Below are 15,138 nucleotides of genomic sequence, written 5' to 3'. Positions count from 1 at the left end.
ATTCCCCCACCTGCTTGCACTCCCAGGAGGACTACCAGTACAAGTCCAGTTTACGCAGCAGATCAGCCTGAGAGACAGACTGACAACAAGAAACTGAACATATTAGCAATTCAGCATCTTGAAGCATAAAAAAGGAGGCATGTACTCTGCTCAACTATATTAACTTTAGGGCACTCAATAAATGAACTAGGTTCAGTAGAAGAAGTGACTATCCTCCCACACTCACTTCTGCATAGGGCTTAATTCCACTCTGACAATAAGCTCCGTCTTGGAAGGCATGTTCTTGAAGACATCAGCCTTGAGGCGCCTCAGCATGTGCGGGCCCAGCATATCATGAAGCTTTTTGATCTGATCCTCCTTGGCAATGTCTGCAAACTCCTCCAGAAAGCCCTCTAGGTTGCTATGAGGGAATTCAGACAGACACTCAGGAAGAAAGAGGGAAAAAAGAAACATGGGAATTGCAACCCAACAGGCAAGCGGTGTGTGAGTGCACACTGAAGGACTTACTGAAATCTTTCTGGTGTCAAGAAATTAAGCAGGTGGAACAACTCCTCCAGATTGTTCTGCAGAGGAGTCCCGGTGAGCAACAGCTTATGCTGAAGAGAGTAGCCATTCAGCACCCGGAAAAACTAAAGGGGGGGTGGGAAGAGAAAGAGATGAGATCCAGGATCATCTGATTCACTGCCACACATCTCCAAATATACAGAACTGTACCCAAGATGACAAGTCTCCACTCTCAAAACAAGTTCCCAGCTTTTGTAAAGTTACAATAACCCAACAATTAAAGAATATGCAGTGTAGTAATAGCACAGAAAATAAGCAAAAGCTGCCCAACAAACACCAAGCTATTCTTGAGGGTTAACAAAGCTTCCTGAATTTCTCCCTACCTTTGACTGGTTATTCTTTAGTCTGTGTGCTTCATCCACTACAAGGCAGGCCCAGTCAATGGAGCCTAGAATGGCCATATCAATAGTGATCAACTCATAGGAAGTGAGCAACACATGGAATTTCACAGATGCCTCTTTCTGCAAGGAACAGAATTCACACATTATGGAAATGAACAGAAGCCAGAACCAGACTCACAAAAATCCGTATTTCCATCATCTAAGATTAATTGACATTCAAGGATTCACTCAGGAACCTGCAACATCACCAAGTTCTCAGAACAGGCACTAACTCAAGTTAGTCTACCATAATACCTTCATCCTGGAGGCCTTCTTTCCCCCACGGATAGCGTTATCTTCAAAGGAAAATTCATTCTCACGGATAATGGCTCGGCTGTCCTTGTCACCGACATAAGTTACCACATACATGTCTGGGGCCCACATCTCAAATTCTCTCTCCCAGTTGATGATAGTGGACAATGGTGCGCTTACCAAGAAAGGTCCTTTAGAATGCCCCTATAGTCAGATAAAACCCCTGATGTTAAGACAGCAGAAAACAGACTTCTGGAATATATTTATATACACATACACATCAAGATCTGTTGGAACCTCACCTCTTTGTAAAGGGAGTACAGAAACACCGCTGTCTGTACAGTCTTTCCCAGACCCATTTCATCTGCCAGGATGGTGTCTGTGCCTTGGGCCCAGGAGAAACGAAGCCAGTTCAGGCCTTCCAGCTGATAAGGATGCAGGGTTCCTCCAGTCACATCCAAGTAATCAGGCTGTCTATCATATTTCACTGTTGGCTGCAGAGATATAGAGAATCAACTGAAAATGTTTCATTTCTGCCTCTGTTGGTATTAGACAAAGATTGGGTAACATGCAAAGTCCCACTTCAGGACCAGGACAACAAGCTTGTTTTCTCTACCTCTCACAATTAACATTGCATAACATATGTTTAAAATTAAGAAAAACCCTTACCCAAGCAAGGCTCTATGAGCATGTATAACCTGGTTAAAATAGGACATCAGCAGGCCAGTTTTGCATAGCCTTAACCATGTGCCTCATGTGTGCATACTGTTGCATGTGGTGGTGTGAAGTACATACAACCATCTCATAGGTAAGCTTTACTTTATTCAAACTCCTATGTGAAATTTGTTTAGTAAGGAGGGGGAAAGGGGGAAAGTAGGCAAGCATTAGGAGAGGGACAGGAACAGACAGAACCAAAAGGAAGCTTGATGCTTCCTTTGCAAAGTCAGAGTGATTTTGTCCAGCAGGAATGGTGTAAATTCTGTATTCTGTACAGGACCTAGTAGACTTCTAATACTATGCAAGACATTTAGTAGTAGCAGCAGCAGCAGCTCTGGTGAAGGCTAGTTCACCCTGGTAGAGCAGTAAGTTCATAGAAGGCTGGTGAATTGGACCTCTCCTTCATCCTCAGCAAAACAAAACCCAGAAAATATTACCCAAGGGGGCATCACTTTCATCCACTACTTAGCACCATCAAAACTAGTCCAGGGACAAGTTTCTAAAGAATGCATAGAAATTGCAAAGGCTTGCCATGGTGGTCAAGAGCACTGGAAATATATAGCTTTCACTTCAGCTACAGAACATGTTCTCTCTCATCTTGAACATACAAACTGCAGGACTATTGTGTTGTTTCCCTTTCTTGCCTCCACCCATCCACATATCCTGTGAAGCTAGTAACTCACATCCACGGTTGGTGTTTCTGGGGGCCTCTCTAGTTTCCGCAACTTCACCTTCTTTATCTTTTTTCCAGGTCTTCCTTCTTCGCCCCTCATCAATTCCCTGTGCAAGAAAAGAGCCACGGGTTGAAAAGACTCTGAACTACTACAAGAGCAGGAGGAAGAGAAACAAAACTCCTTTCCAAAGGAAATACCTAGTAGAGAGTCCCTATCCTTTCAGAGAAAAAGCTATAAAAAGTCTTAAAATAACTATGCTCCATTATTATTACCAAACCAGGACAAGGTGCTTTCAACAATGCTGCCATCAATGCGTCCTCTCAACCCTTGCCTTTCTTGGCTTATTAAAGATCGCTGAGGCGGTTTGATCAAGTGGATCCAGGGTGTGGTCAACACATCATTGCAGGAGGGAGTGGTTCCAGCCACCCTGAAAGAGGTGGTGATCCGACCACTCCTGAAAAAGCCCACTCTGGATCCACTGGTTTGCAACTGTTACCGACCAGTTGCAAATACCCCTTTTTAGGGAAGGTGATCGAGAGGGTTGTGGCGCAGCGATTGCAAGTACTCTTGGATGAAACAGATTATCTTGATCCATTCCAGTCTGGGTTCAGGCCTGGTTATGGGACTGAATCTGCCTTGGTCACCCTGATGGATGACCTCTATCGGGAGAAGGACAGGGGACTGCGATCCTGTTACTTTCACTTGACTCTCGGTGGCTTTTGATACCATTGACCATGGTATCCTTCTGGGCCGACTTGGTGAGATGGGTATTGGAGGCACTGTTTTACAGTGGTTCTGATCCTATCTCCAGGGTTGTTTTCAGAGAATAGCATTGGGCAATTGTCTTTTGGCTCCTTGGCAGTTGTGCTGTGGGGTGCCGCAGGGTACCATCTTGTTCCCTATGCTGTTTAACATCAACATGAAGCCCTTGAATCAGTCATCAAGAGATTTGGGGCAAGGTGTGAGCAGTATGCTGACGATACCCAGCTCTATGTAACATCTGAATCGGGAGAGACCGTGCAAGCCGTGGACCCCTGCCTGGACTCGGTGGTGGGCTAGATAAAGGCCAGTAAACTGAGTCTGAATCGTAGCAAGACAGAGGCACTGTGGGTTGGCGGTTCCACAGTTCAGATAATTGGTCAGTTGCCTGCTTTGGATGGGGTCATACTCCCTCTGAAAGAACAGGTCCGTAGTCTGGGGGTGCTCCTGGATCCATCTTTGTCGCCAGAGGCCCAGGTGACCTCAGTGGTTAAAGAGTGTCTTTTACCAGCTGCAGCTGTTTCTGGACCAGGCTAGCCTGACAACTGTTGTCCATGCACCAGTAACCTCCAGGCTGGATTTCTGTAATACACTCTATGTGAGGTTGGTCCAGAAGCTGCAGCTGGTGCAAAATGCAGCAGTGAGACTGCTCACTGGGGCAGGGTATCGCCAACATGTCATTCTGCTGTTTAATGAATTGCACTGGCTACCTATTAGCTGCTGGGCTAAGTTCAAGATACTGGTTCTGGTGTACGAAGCCCTATATAGCTTGGGAACAGGATACCTGAAAGACCATCTTACCCCATTGATCACTGAGCTCTGCAGGTGAAGGCCTCCTGCAGATACCATCTTATCAGGAGGTCCGCTCCGCACAACATAGGAAACTGACCTTTAGTGTAGTAGCACCCACCCTTTGGAATTCCCTCCCCTTAAATATCAGACAGGCGCCATCTGTGTTATCTTTTTGGCGCCTACTGAATACCTTCCTCTTTCAACAAATCTTTTAAGTAGAGATCTTATCCCAGTCTTCGTCTATGTTGGAATTGCTTTTTAATACATTTTTAAAGCTTTTTAAGAAAATGTTTGTAAAGCTTTTAAAAAATATATATTTTACAGATGTTTTGTTTTAATATGTTTAAGAATGTTTTAAAGTCTGTTTTTATGATGTTTTAAAGTGTTTTTAGTGCTTTTGTTTGCCACCCTGAGCACTTACTGGGAGGAAGGGTGGGATATAAATCAAATAAATAAATAATAGGGGACCAATAAGTGGGCTTTTCTCATCTGCCTGCTGTTCAATAAAGAATGAAATCCACGCTCACCTGTGATTCCAGTATGCTTGCTTGTAGATGTCATAATCCTGTATTTCTGCCTCCTCATTCTCCCAAGAAGCCTGGTCATACGGGAGATCCCTCCATTTAATAAGGTAGTGAACATTCCCTTTCTTATCCACACTACAGGAAAGACAGACAGACTGACTGTGATGTTCATTAAAGCTATGTAAAGAAGTATAAAGATGAGAACTAGGTCTCTTATTCCTGCTTTTTTCATAAGATAGCAAATTACTGATTGGAACCACAGCAGGCACAGATGGGGAGGTCAAGTTGGGTGTTTGGTCAACTTGGTTCTTACTGAGTTTATCTTTATTGGTATTGCTGACTTTATATTATTTTTACATGTTTGTGTTGAGTGTGAAAGAACTATATATAAAGGTATGCGTGTCTTTACAACCCCTTGGCTACAATTTCTCCCTTTTGAGACCTTTCAGGGCCACTTTTATATTAGGAATATCCAACTCTTCAAATTTCAAAGACTAAGGCAATCTCAACCTCTTTCCTCACCTATGGTTGAGAATCCGATGGATCATCATCCACTCTGGCTTGATCCCATAACGGTAAAAACGCTCTTCCATCTCTGCAAACTTGGGGTCCTTGTTTTTACGTTTACGGCTCTTCTCTTCTTCTCCCCCAAAGTCTCCTGAAGGAGGTTCATCCATATCATTCTTACGCTGGTAATTGCGAAACATTACCTGGCAATGCAGCTCCAGCTGGGATGTAAGCAGATGCAGTTACGTACCATCTTAGTATGGGGGGGTTAGTCAACTTCTTTGCTCTGCTCTTAGTTACGGCCCCTTTTGCTTACCTGCAGCTCAGAAACCCAGGAGCAGTGCCAGTAGGACATGCCCTGCCACTTGACAAAGAACTGTCGCTCAGGTCTTCCCTCCAGAGGCTTAGGAGAAGGTGCATTTGGGTCTGCATCAGCTGGTCGGGGCACCGGTGTGGGTAGTGGGGGCTGTCCCCACTTCCAAGTCAAGATCTTCTGCACCTTACCCTTCAGAGGTGGGCACTGGAGGAGGTAAGCAAAGGCATTGGAAATCACTCTCCTTCAAAACTTTTTTTCCCTCTGCACACCATTTTGCTGACATTTCCAGCTGCTTTGTTTATCAGCTTCAGTGTCAGAAAGGCAAGCTCAGCTCATGTGTATACAGTATTGTTCCTAAAGACTATATATTTTGGACCTTAAATTCAAGCTCCTTTCAAGATTAATGAAAAAACAACCACTTTTCCAGTTGTTTTTAATTATTTGGCAAAAACTGACTTCTATAGCGGCAAATGAACACAGTACTAGCTCATTTTCAATCACAAATATTTAATCTGCCCAGAGTGAGTGTTTCAAACTTATAGTCAAATATTTTTTAGAGCAGGATCTCAACTTGAGCCATCTAGGTTCAAATACTATCTCACTCATGGGAATCCCACAAACTTAGCTTACATTTCCAATTTGTGAAACAGCACAAGCACTCACGGTACAGCGTGGGCAAAGCCATTCTCCATTGGGAATCTCTGGCAAAGGTGGATTCAAACAGTGGATGTGGTAAGAAGAAGGACAGGCATCACAGCAAAGAAGCTCTCCTCCATCTTTGCAGACACGGCAAAACTCCATGTGGTGATCATCCTCCTCCTCTGCATCCCCCACAGCATCCTCCATGATCTCTTCACCCTCAGAGTTATCTTCTTTAGCCTCCCATTGGATACCCTCTTTCTCCTATAGGAGAGGGAAACTGTTAGACCAATGTGCTGATGGTCCCAACAGGGAATCTTCCTAACGCTACCTTCCCAGGCCTCTAGCTGAGAACCCAAAACTCACACAGTGCGGGCAACTCCACTTGCCCTCTGGCGCTTTCTCCATATCTGGATCCAGACAAACCATGTGATAGGCACGAGGGCAAGTGTCACACAGGATGATCTCTCCCCCCTGTTGGCACACCTCACAGTAGTCCTGGTGGTCCGTTTCGTAGCCATCAACAGTTGCAGCAGAATCCTCTTCTCCTAGCAGAGCAGGATAGTGGAGAAAGCTTTTAAACAGTTATGCAAGCAGCATGTTCAAGCAACTAGGAGGATACTGCTCTATGGCATGAGGCTGGAGTATCTATATAGAAAAGATTTACAATTCACATAACTACACAGCTGCAGAGAGAGCAGTCTAGATACCATTATTGAATCCCAAGGGTCAGAGCAGAAAAATGGCTATTGCATACAATAAAAAGACCCAATACACACAAGATTTCCTCAATGAAGGTCTTGTCCCTTTGAAAAACCCAGTCTTTCAATTTACTTCCTCCCAGAGTTCACAATAGCAAATATTTTATACATTTGATCCCAGCATCCCACTCAGACACTTGGAATAACTGAATCATTAAATGCCTGCCCCACACATTCCACACAGCTCCCTTCTGAGCTGAGCAGAATTCAGTACCTTTCTTTTTCCTCTTTCCTGCTTTAAGTTTCTTGCGGCTCCGGCTACTGCGACTGGTAGAGCCATCTGACACAGAGTAACTGTTGATGCTTGCATCATCAAAGTCTGACTCAACATCCAAGTCATCATCCTCACTCTGAGGAAAAAAAAAATAAACGAACATAAAAATGGTCTCTGTGATCTAATGAGAAGTCCTGTTAAGATCCCCCCAGTACACACACACACACAGACACACAACCATATCCTGCAGAAAATTCCCACCCTCTTACCAGAAAAAGAAAAACTCACAGATGATCTTTTACGTTTGGAGCCAAATCCTCCCAGCTTGATTTTCAAGGGTGCCACCTTCTTGGTTTTGGGTTTTTTGATGTCAGGAACACGAGGACTGGGCTTGGGTTTTTTCCGGGCATTGGGACCTAAGAGACAGACCATCGGGTGACATTATTATGTAGTACAGTAGGGCCCCGCTTTTCGGTGCCCTGCTTTTCGGCGTTCTGCTAATATTGTGGTACCAGTGGGGCAATCAGCTGTAGCGCACGAGCTCCCCGCACTACAGCTGATTGTGCACTACAGCTGATCGCTGTCAGCTGGAGTGCAGCAGCTGGAATACAGTAGGGCCCCACTTTCCGGCGGTTTCCGCTTTTCGGCAGGAGCCTGGAACGTAACCTGCCGTATGAGTGGGGCCCTACTGTATCTAGATGCTAGCTGAGCTCTGTGTTTTAAAAGGGAACACAAGGCAAGGGTTTTGCCAAAGACCTTTTAAGATATTTCCGGAAGTGACTTGAAGCATGCTTAGCACTACAGTTTATCACAGTTGCTTAGAATAAGGTGAAGTGTTTATGAAAACACCCCCCTCCCCACTATCATGGCAACCCTCTATGATCACCTTTGCCTTCCTTGGTCTTTGCCTTCCGAAGTGGGACTTCAACTGGAGGCTGAGGAAGAACTGCATCCACGTTAGCCACCATGCTCTCCACCACAGCCACAGCAGCAGCTGCAGCCGCTGCCACTGATGCCCCAGAGCTCCCCTTGAAGGGGTTGTTTGTGCTGAACTCTCTCCACTTAGCCCCCAGTACCATCATCATTTTTGAGACAGCAATTTTTGGATTCTTGGCAGCGATAAGCGGCCTGTGTGGGGGAAGAGAAATAAAAGAGCATTGCTGGACAATGTGGACTTCAGGAAGCTCAAACTTTACAACCATTTCTCAACATTATTAGCCACTCCATTTCCTTCTGAAGCCAATCAACATAGGGAAAAGAACATTGTTAGCATAAGAAAAGCTAGGAATATTCCTAAAACTCTACCGATTCTTCTTCTTAAGTAATTGTGGTCAATTACTTAAGTAACCCTATTTTAGCCTTTCATCCTTTTATGAGTAATAACTAACAGCACAATCCTAACAATGTCTATTCAGAAGTCCTGCTGAATTCACTGAGGCTTATTTCTAGTTAAGTAGGGTTAGAACTGCACCCTAACCAATTTCCTAGGGTAATCTATTAATTCTGTAGCACTCAAGTATTGCATACTATGATAATTTATATAGTATTTTCCCTATACCTTTCATAGTAATTCACATACATTACCTCAATAATTTATTAGATTTATATCCCACCCTTCCTCCCAGTAGGAGCCTAGAGCGGCATTCTTACGACAATCCTGTAAGACAGGTAGTATTGTTTCCTACTAAGATGAGGTACCAAGACAGAGAAACAGTAGCATGTCTAGTTGCCATTCAAGGAACAACTGAAGTGAGACTTTCAGATCATACGCTTCAATTCAATATCATAGCATCTCCCAGGTTATTAATCTTTCCTACCCTGTATTCCCAAGATATAAAAAGACAGAATGATGCACCTGACAAACTGGCTAAAAGCCTTGTAATTGGTAAGAGTGCGATAATCCTCCTCTGTGAAGACATGATCAATATCCTCCATGCCCCAGTCCTCTAGAAGCTGGGCAGAAGACTTAGGTTCCTGGAGAAAGCAACAGAAAAGGTAGCTAAACAAGGAGACAATAGTCTCAACAAGGAGACACTTTCCTGTCCTGAGCAGGAAACTAGTAAAAGAAAAACAGGATCAGCAGGAAGTTTATAAGAGGACTGGACAAAAGGAAGACAAACATGAGACACACACCCCAACCCTACAAAAGGAGGATAAGGCATTCCTTTAGGCCACAAGAAAAATTTCACCCTCTTTTAGCAGCACCTTGTGTTTTGCCCATCCAACCACCGCACCAAAAATAGGGTTCAGAAGCAAAGAAGAGGAGCTGGGGAAGCATTATGGGAGCAGTGGGCTCACTTGTTCATGTTGGACTCAATGGCCTTATAGGCCCCTTCCAATTCTACTAGTGGGACATCTGAGAAGTTTCCCTTCTCACCTTGGAGTCATCATCTTCATCCTCCTCCTCCTCCTCCTCCTTGCGCTTGGCTTTGCTCTTCTTCTCCTTCTTAGGCCCAAGTTTCTTCTTCTTCTTTTTACCGGGGGTATAGTCACTTCCCTCACTGTCTGAGCGCAGCAGCACCTCCTCTTCCTCCTCCACAAACTCATTTCCTTCGCCAGAGCTGTCTCCAAGCTGGGATGGAGGAGAAGGAAAGAATTAAGCCACATTAATCAGCACCAGAACAGTGTTGTTTCCAAAAGGATGCCAGACCCTAATGCAGCCTTTCCCAACCAGTGTGCCTCCAGATGTTGTTGGACCACAACTCCCATCAGCCTCAGCCAGCATTGCCAATGGTCAGGAAAGATGGGGATTGTGGTCCAACATCTGGAGGCACACTGGTTGGGAAAGGCTGGCCTAATGAAATGAACACGCAGAGTCATCGGCACATTAAGCAGGTTTTCTCTTCCTCATCCTCCCATCAGCCACAAGTCCTACTCTATTCCTTACCTCTTTTTTCTGGCGCTTACTAAGCTTGGGTACTTTAGGTTCCTTCAGCTTCTTGGGCTTCTTCTTCTTCTTGATTTTTGGTATCTCTGCCTCTGATAACAGCTCTTCCTCTGGCTCTTCTTCAGGCTCTGAAGCAAGGTATAAAGGCAGCAGGGGATAAGAACTCACAAATGGAGAGCATCACTTCTCACAACTTTTTGAACTGGGGCCATTTTTTACTCCTACCTTATGCTCCCCATCCCCACCCCCCACCCCCGATACGATGGTTTTTCCCTGAGTGAGATTCTTGTGTGCAACCTCCTTTAAATGCAATAGCAGAACTATGGACTGGAGCACTAGTCCAAAACTGGGATCAACAGATTAAAAAGAACAAGGTATCTCTGATCCTCTCCTAAAACCACATACAGAAAGCACTGATTGAAATAAAACAGCTCTTCCTACGTTAGTTTCTTCCCAAATCAGAATGGGATAATAGGGCAGCAAGGAAAGGAGTAATCCCTACAAACCTAATGCAACTCAGAGAGGGTCCCTTGCTCAGGGGCATTCAAACCAACCTAGATGTCAAGGCACCACCTGCCTCAGGATCTTTTTCATCTCTGGGACTTTGTATCTGCCCTTCAGGTGTCCTGCACACACAAGGGGGGCTCACCCCATAGTTTGAAAAACTACTGCCATATCATCAACTAACTGGCTTCGTGCATCTTCCTCCACTACTTGCCTAGTGAAGTTGCTCCACATGGAAGGCATTTTTTTAGTCCAGCAACACAGCAAATAAAGAATAGGAATAGTAAAAAAAGGTAAAGGTGTCCCCGCACTTATAGTGCGAGTCGTTTCCGACTCTTAGGGTGACGTCTTGCGACGTTTACTAGGCAGACCGTGTATATGGGGTGGGATTGCCAGTTCTGCCTTATAAATACAATTAAACAGCAATGCACTGACTCCTCCATCCCTTAACATGCCCCTCGCAAATGAAAAATATACATCTACAAGCAAGAAAAAAACCTCAGACACATCTGCTAAAAATGATCAGGGTACAACAAGCACTCTCTCCCCCATTTCTCAGAATCCCCTGAAGAAACCTTTACAGGTTACAGCAAACTCAACAGGAAGCAGTTTTGACTCTTCCATCTTACCTAGATTGAAATGGAGGTTGTGAGCAGTAAGGTGCATGCCCAGGTGCCAATCCTCTTTCAACTCACAAATCTCCTCCTCTCTATGCAAATGCAAGCTTTAACTCATCCCCTCTCATGTGCGTGCATGCGCGTGCACACACAGCACGTCACTGTCACTCCTTAACCCGACAGACCACACTCCCATCTGTTCTTCCAACCCCCCACCTCCCAAAGCCCAGAGGGGCACAGCCAGCCGGCAGCTTCCTTTGTGACAGGATCCACAGTAACCAGGCATTCTCCCTCCCCTCCCCCCTCATCAGCCACCCCCGCCCATTACACGCAGCCAGAGTCACAAGCTCTCCCTCCAAGGGAAAATGGCCTCCTAACCACAAGCACTGGGCAGGATGGGGGAAGCTACAGGTCACAGCAGTTGCTGCAATCGAAGGACAAGGAGCAGAGGGGAAACTGCGCAGGGTGGAGTCCTGCATTCCCAAACCAGCAAATATATCCTGTGTCAGAAGTATTTTTTCCATCATGACTTTCCCATCTTTCTACCTTCCCCATGCACTTCAGTCAGGAGCAGTTTCCCAAACCCTCTGGACCAAAACATCACCTCTACCTCTTTCTCTAGGCCTTCTAACATCCAGCAACGGTACTCCAAGAGAGAGCCATTTCCCTCTTTGGCCTGTGAACTCAAATACACACAATCCCTATCTCTCCTGAACTTTGAGAGACAGAAAGAACAGTCTGCAAACTGGAGGTAACAAGGTGATATAGCTCTCAATTGGTCAAGGTGCGACAAGCACTTCAGAAGCCAGGAAACTCCCATCATATTCCTAGGATCCACTTGCCCTCAACCCAAATCAATAGATGGAAACTTCATACAACTGCACTCAAATACAATTCTTCTGAAAACTTCTATGTATTGCTCACATCTTGCCATCTCATGGTGCAGGCCACATTCAACCCAAAAAACAGCACTAATGTGAGCAGCTGTGAAGTAAGCTACCATGGGTGTGGCTGGGAAGAAAAGTGGGTCATGAGACAGCCCAGGGCACAGATCACTTTGGACATATTTGAGCTCTCAAGTGGGCAAGAGAAAGAAAGCCAGGTACTCTCCCATCTCATATTTCCTTTCAAAGCAGCCTGGATGAAATTTGTGCCTGATAAGAATTCATCACTCATGCCTTCCATCCTCAATTCTTGTTGATCCACTTGCAAGGTTCTCCTTGCCCTCATAAGTCCCCCAAATGAACTCCATCACACGTTTAGAAAAAGGATGCAATAATAAGGAGCGAGATGCTTTCTATCACATACACATAGGAGCTCCTAGTAAACAGAACTTTCCCTTGTGCAATGTCTTTTTGCAGCCACTACTCATATTCATTCAAAAACAAAGCTAGTATGACAAGCTACATTTTACAGGAAGCCCTCTCCAGGGAGGAGGAGAATTCAGCAGAAGCAATGGAAAGAGACAAGCAAATAAGACATCTAAAACATCAGCAGCAATAGCAGTCAATGATTAATCTACAGCCCAAGTAAAAAGTTCAAAACAATTTTTGTTCTTTTCCCCAGCCTCAGATCCTAACTACCAAGTTCTTTTATAATGACTACATAGCATAGCTATCAGAATGCATCAAAGACTGAACACAGGGCAAGATACTACCTCCAGGTCAAACCCATTAACCCATGTCCTTGGATTAAGGCCAGTGTTTCAGACCCCCCTCCCCCGGTAAAAGAGGAATTGGAAGAATATGTCATTACTGGTTCAAAACATACAACAAAAGAGAACTCTTTTGGTTCAAAGAAAAGCCATCAAAAAAAACCCAAAATGAAGTCAATTCTATTATGCTAGCTGGTATGCATACCTTGGTGTTGGTGGATGCTGTTGTTCAGCAGGATCTCCATCTCCTCCTCATCGCTGCCAGCTGAGCATGGCGATGGGGATCCCATGCCCGACGCCATGTCCTCTGATTCAGAGGGCAATCCTGGGCCTCAAGCAGCTCTTGCTATCTTGGCACCTCCTTGCTGCTAATGCCAGCAACGTGCTGTAGGAAGAGAGAAGCATAAGAGGGCTTAAAGTCACAGCCTTGTTATAATAAAGAGCCAAAAACATTTGACTCTCTGTAGGGCACCCTGGAGAAAGGCAGCACCAGGGAGGGCCAAGCAGTTAACTAGCAACCTGGCCCAAGCACCCAACTAAGATGGCCTTCAGGCTAATGCCAAATTAGTGCGAGTCACTGTCCCATTGTAAGCAGATTGACTGGAACATCAACTTTGGGATTTCCAGTTCTGTTCAACCTGTAGTTTAGACAGACAGAATTCCTTGGTGAAACAAAGCCTGAAACAACCCATCACCACCCCAAATACCTTTCAAGGAATTCTAAACCTACCTCTTGACCGTTCCCCTCTTGCTAAAACTACCATGTTTACATTATGGGCAATCTAAGAGTTTCTCCTTCATACTTTATTTGTGACCAGAATGTCCAGTGCCAGATGAAGCATATTATCAATATTCTGGAAAATTAGTTTTAACAAAACAAAAAACAAAAGGCAGGGGCGCTTAAAGGAAAGCGGAGAAACTTGTCTGACCCGTCCCACTCCTAGCAATGGGGGCAGGGGGGGGGCGACAGAGAAGAGAAAAAGACCGCAACTCTAAGAGCATCGGGGGCGGGCAGAATGGCCATTCTTGAGGGCATGGCCAAGAAATTGGGGACACCGGTCGATCTTTGGGAGATGGGGGGCGGCGGGCGAAGAGGTCTCCTCCCTTATTCGAGATGGGGTGGAGGAGAGAGAAAATAGAGAAAGGAGGAGCAGCTAAACAGATAATACCCACAAGGCGCCCTCCTAACACGTGTGTTAGGCTCTGGATCAGGGAGTGATCAAGAGGGGGGCAACATTCCCGAGCCCCCAAACGGCAGAGACCCCCCTTTTCGTCCCAGCAGAAGAGGCTACGGGGGGGGCTGGCGAGGTGGGGCACTCCGCCTCCCTTAGGCGGGTTGTCCCTGGGCAGGGGGGGAGCTATTGGTGCAGCACAGAACCTGGGGAACCGTCCTCCTTCTTCCCACCACCCCAATATCTATGGGGCTTTCGCCCCCATCCCGCCCTCACCCGACTCAGGGCGCCCCGGCTTCTTATTTCTCGACGCCGCTGAAGGGAAAATGGCTCCGGCTCCAGCGCCGCCTCTTAAAGGGGAAAAAAAAGGCCCAGCCAAGCCCCTCCCCTCTCCCCCACACTCCCGCCTCCATCCCATAATATGCCCCGGTACCTTGGCGACGGTCCCACCTCCGTCACCTCAGTAACCCCCCCCCTCAACTGAGCCATCCCATAATACTTCCCTGTCCACAAAACTCCCCGCTCAGAGCCCAGCCCAGCCCTGCATCCCATAATAATCACTCTCCTCCCCCCTTCCAAAACATCCCATAATAGTCCTTGCGGGGGACCGTCCAGTAATACACTCTCCCCCCATCCGGAAACATCCCATAATACTCGCCCTTACTCATACATACCACAATAGTCACCCTTCCCCCATCGAGGTATCCCATAATAATCACATTCTCTCCTTTCTCTCCCCCTCCTCCCCCGTCTCACTGCCCTGAGCATCCCATAATAGTTGCTACCTACCCTCTTCCCCTTCCCTTGCTCTTCCAACAACCCACAATAATCTCCCCCATCACTCACTCACTGACATATCCCATAATAATCACACCCGTTGCCAAGTCTGGCATCCTATAACAAGCACTCCTCCCTTTCCATCTAACCCTGCCTCACTGAAATATTCCATAAGAGCCCCATGGCATCCCATAATAGTCACATCCAAGACATCCCATAATATTAACCATTTCCACCTCTTTCCTCCCCCCTCAGACAAACATCCCATAATAGTCCCCGTCCAGTGAGATATCCCATAATACTGTCAGCAACTCTTCGCCACAGCCTACAATGCTTGCACTTACTGCATTTCTCTCTCTCCCCCCCCCTTCACACAACCCATAATAATCACCGTCACACTGTTCTTCCCTAGTCCAGACAAAACAGAA

At 45.9% G+C, this 15,138-nt stretch overlaps 1 protein-coding gene across 4 annotated transcripts in view; it reads right to left on the bottom strand.

Moving 5' to 3' along the window:
• The window catches only part of CHD4 (chromodomain helicase DNA binding protein 4), a 29,655-nt gene extending 14,910 nt beyond the window's left edge, over window positions 1-14,745 (bottom strand). For 2 of the 4 annotated variants that reach the window (XM_061637257.1, XM_061637277.1), the window contains exons 1-19: window positions 14,210-14,307; window positions 12,967-13,146; window positions 9,987-10,114; window positions 9,477-9,671; window positions 8,955-9,073; window positions 7,986-8,227; window positions 7,388-7,515; window positions 7,100-7,235; window positions 6,491-6,672; window positions 6,149-6,388; window positions 5,486-5,689; window positions 5,185-5,390; window positions 4,666-4,797; window positions 2,597-2,693; window positions 1,499-1,690; window positions 1,200-1,400; window positions 888-1,025; window positions 508-629; window positions 227-400 (exon numbers count right to left, since the gene is read on the bottom strand). In XM_061637257.1, the coding sequence (XP_061493241.1) occupies window positions 227-400; window positions 508-629; window positions 888-1,025; window positions 1,200-1,400; window positions 1,499-1,690; window positions 2,597-2,693; window positions 4,666-4,797; window positions 5,185-5,390; window positions 5,486-5,689; window positions 6,149-6,388; window positions 6,491-6,672; window positions 7,100-7,235; window positions 7,388-7,515; window positions 7,986-8,227; window positions 8,955-9,073; window positions 9,477-9,671; window positions 9,987-10,114; window positions 12,967-13,063 (2,933 nt within the window). In that variant the 5' untranslated portion in view covers window positions 13,064-13,146; window positions 14,210-14,307. Of the gene's footprint in view, window positions 1-226; window positions 401-507; window positions 630-887; window positions 1,026-1,199; window positions 1,401-1,498; window positions 1,691-2,596; window positions 2,694-4,665; window positions 4,798-5,184; window positions 5,391-5,485; window positions 5,690-6,148; window positions 6,389-6,490; window positions 6,673-7,099; window positions 7,236-7,387; window positions 7,516-7,985; window positions 8,228-8,954; window positions 9,074-9,476; window positions 9,672-9,986; window positions 10,115-12,966; window positions 13,147-14,209; window positions 14,308-14,722 lie in introns of those variants that run through there. The other 2 variants (XM_061637266.1, XM_061637288.1) reach the window with 2 other exon arrangements.
• Window positions 14,746-15,138: the final 393 nt, after the last annotated feature.

This window comes from Rhineura floridana, chromosome 1 (assembly GCF_030035675.1).
Source record: "Rhineura floridana isolate rRhiFlo1 chromosome 1, rRhiFlo1.hap2, whole genome shotgun sequence".
Classification (NCBI taxonomy): Eukaryota; Metazoa; Chordata; class Lepidosauria; order Squamata; family Rhineuridae; genus Rhineura; species Rhineura floridana.
Note: the sequence above shows the minus strand (reverse complement) of the source record. Positions and strands in the feature narration are given on the sequence as shown.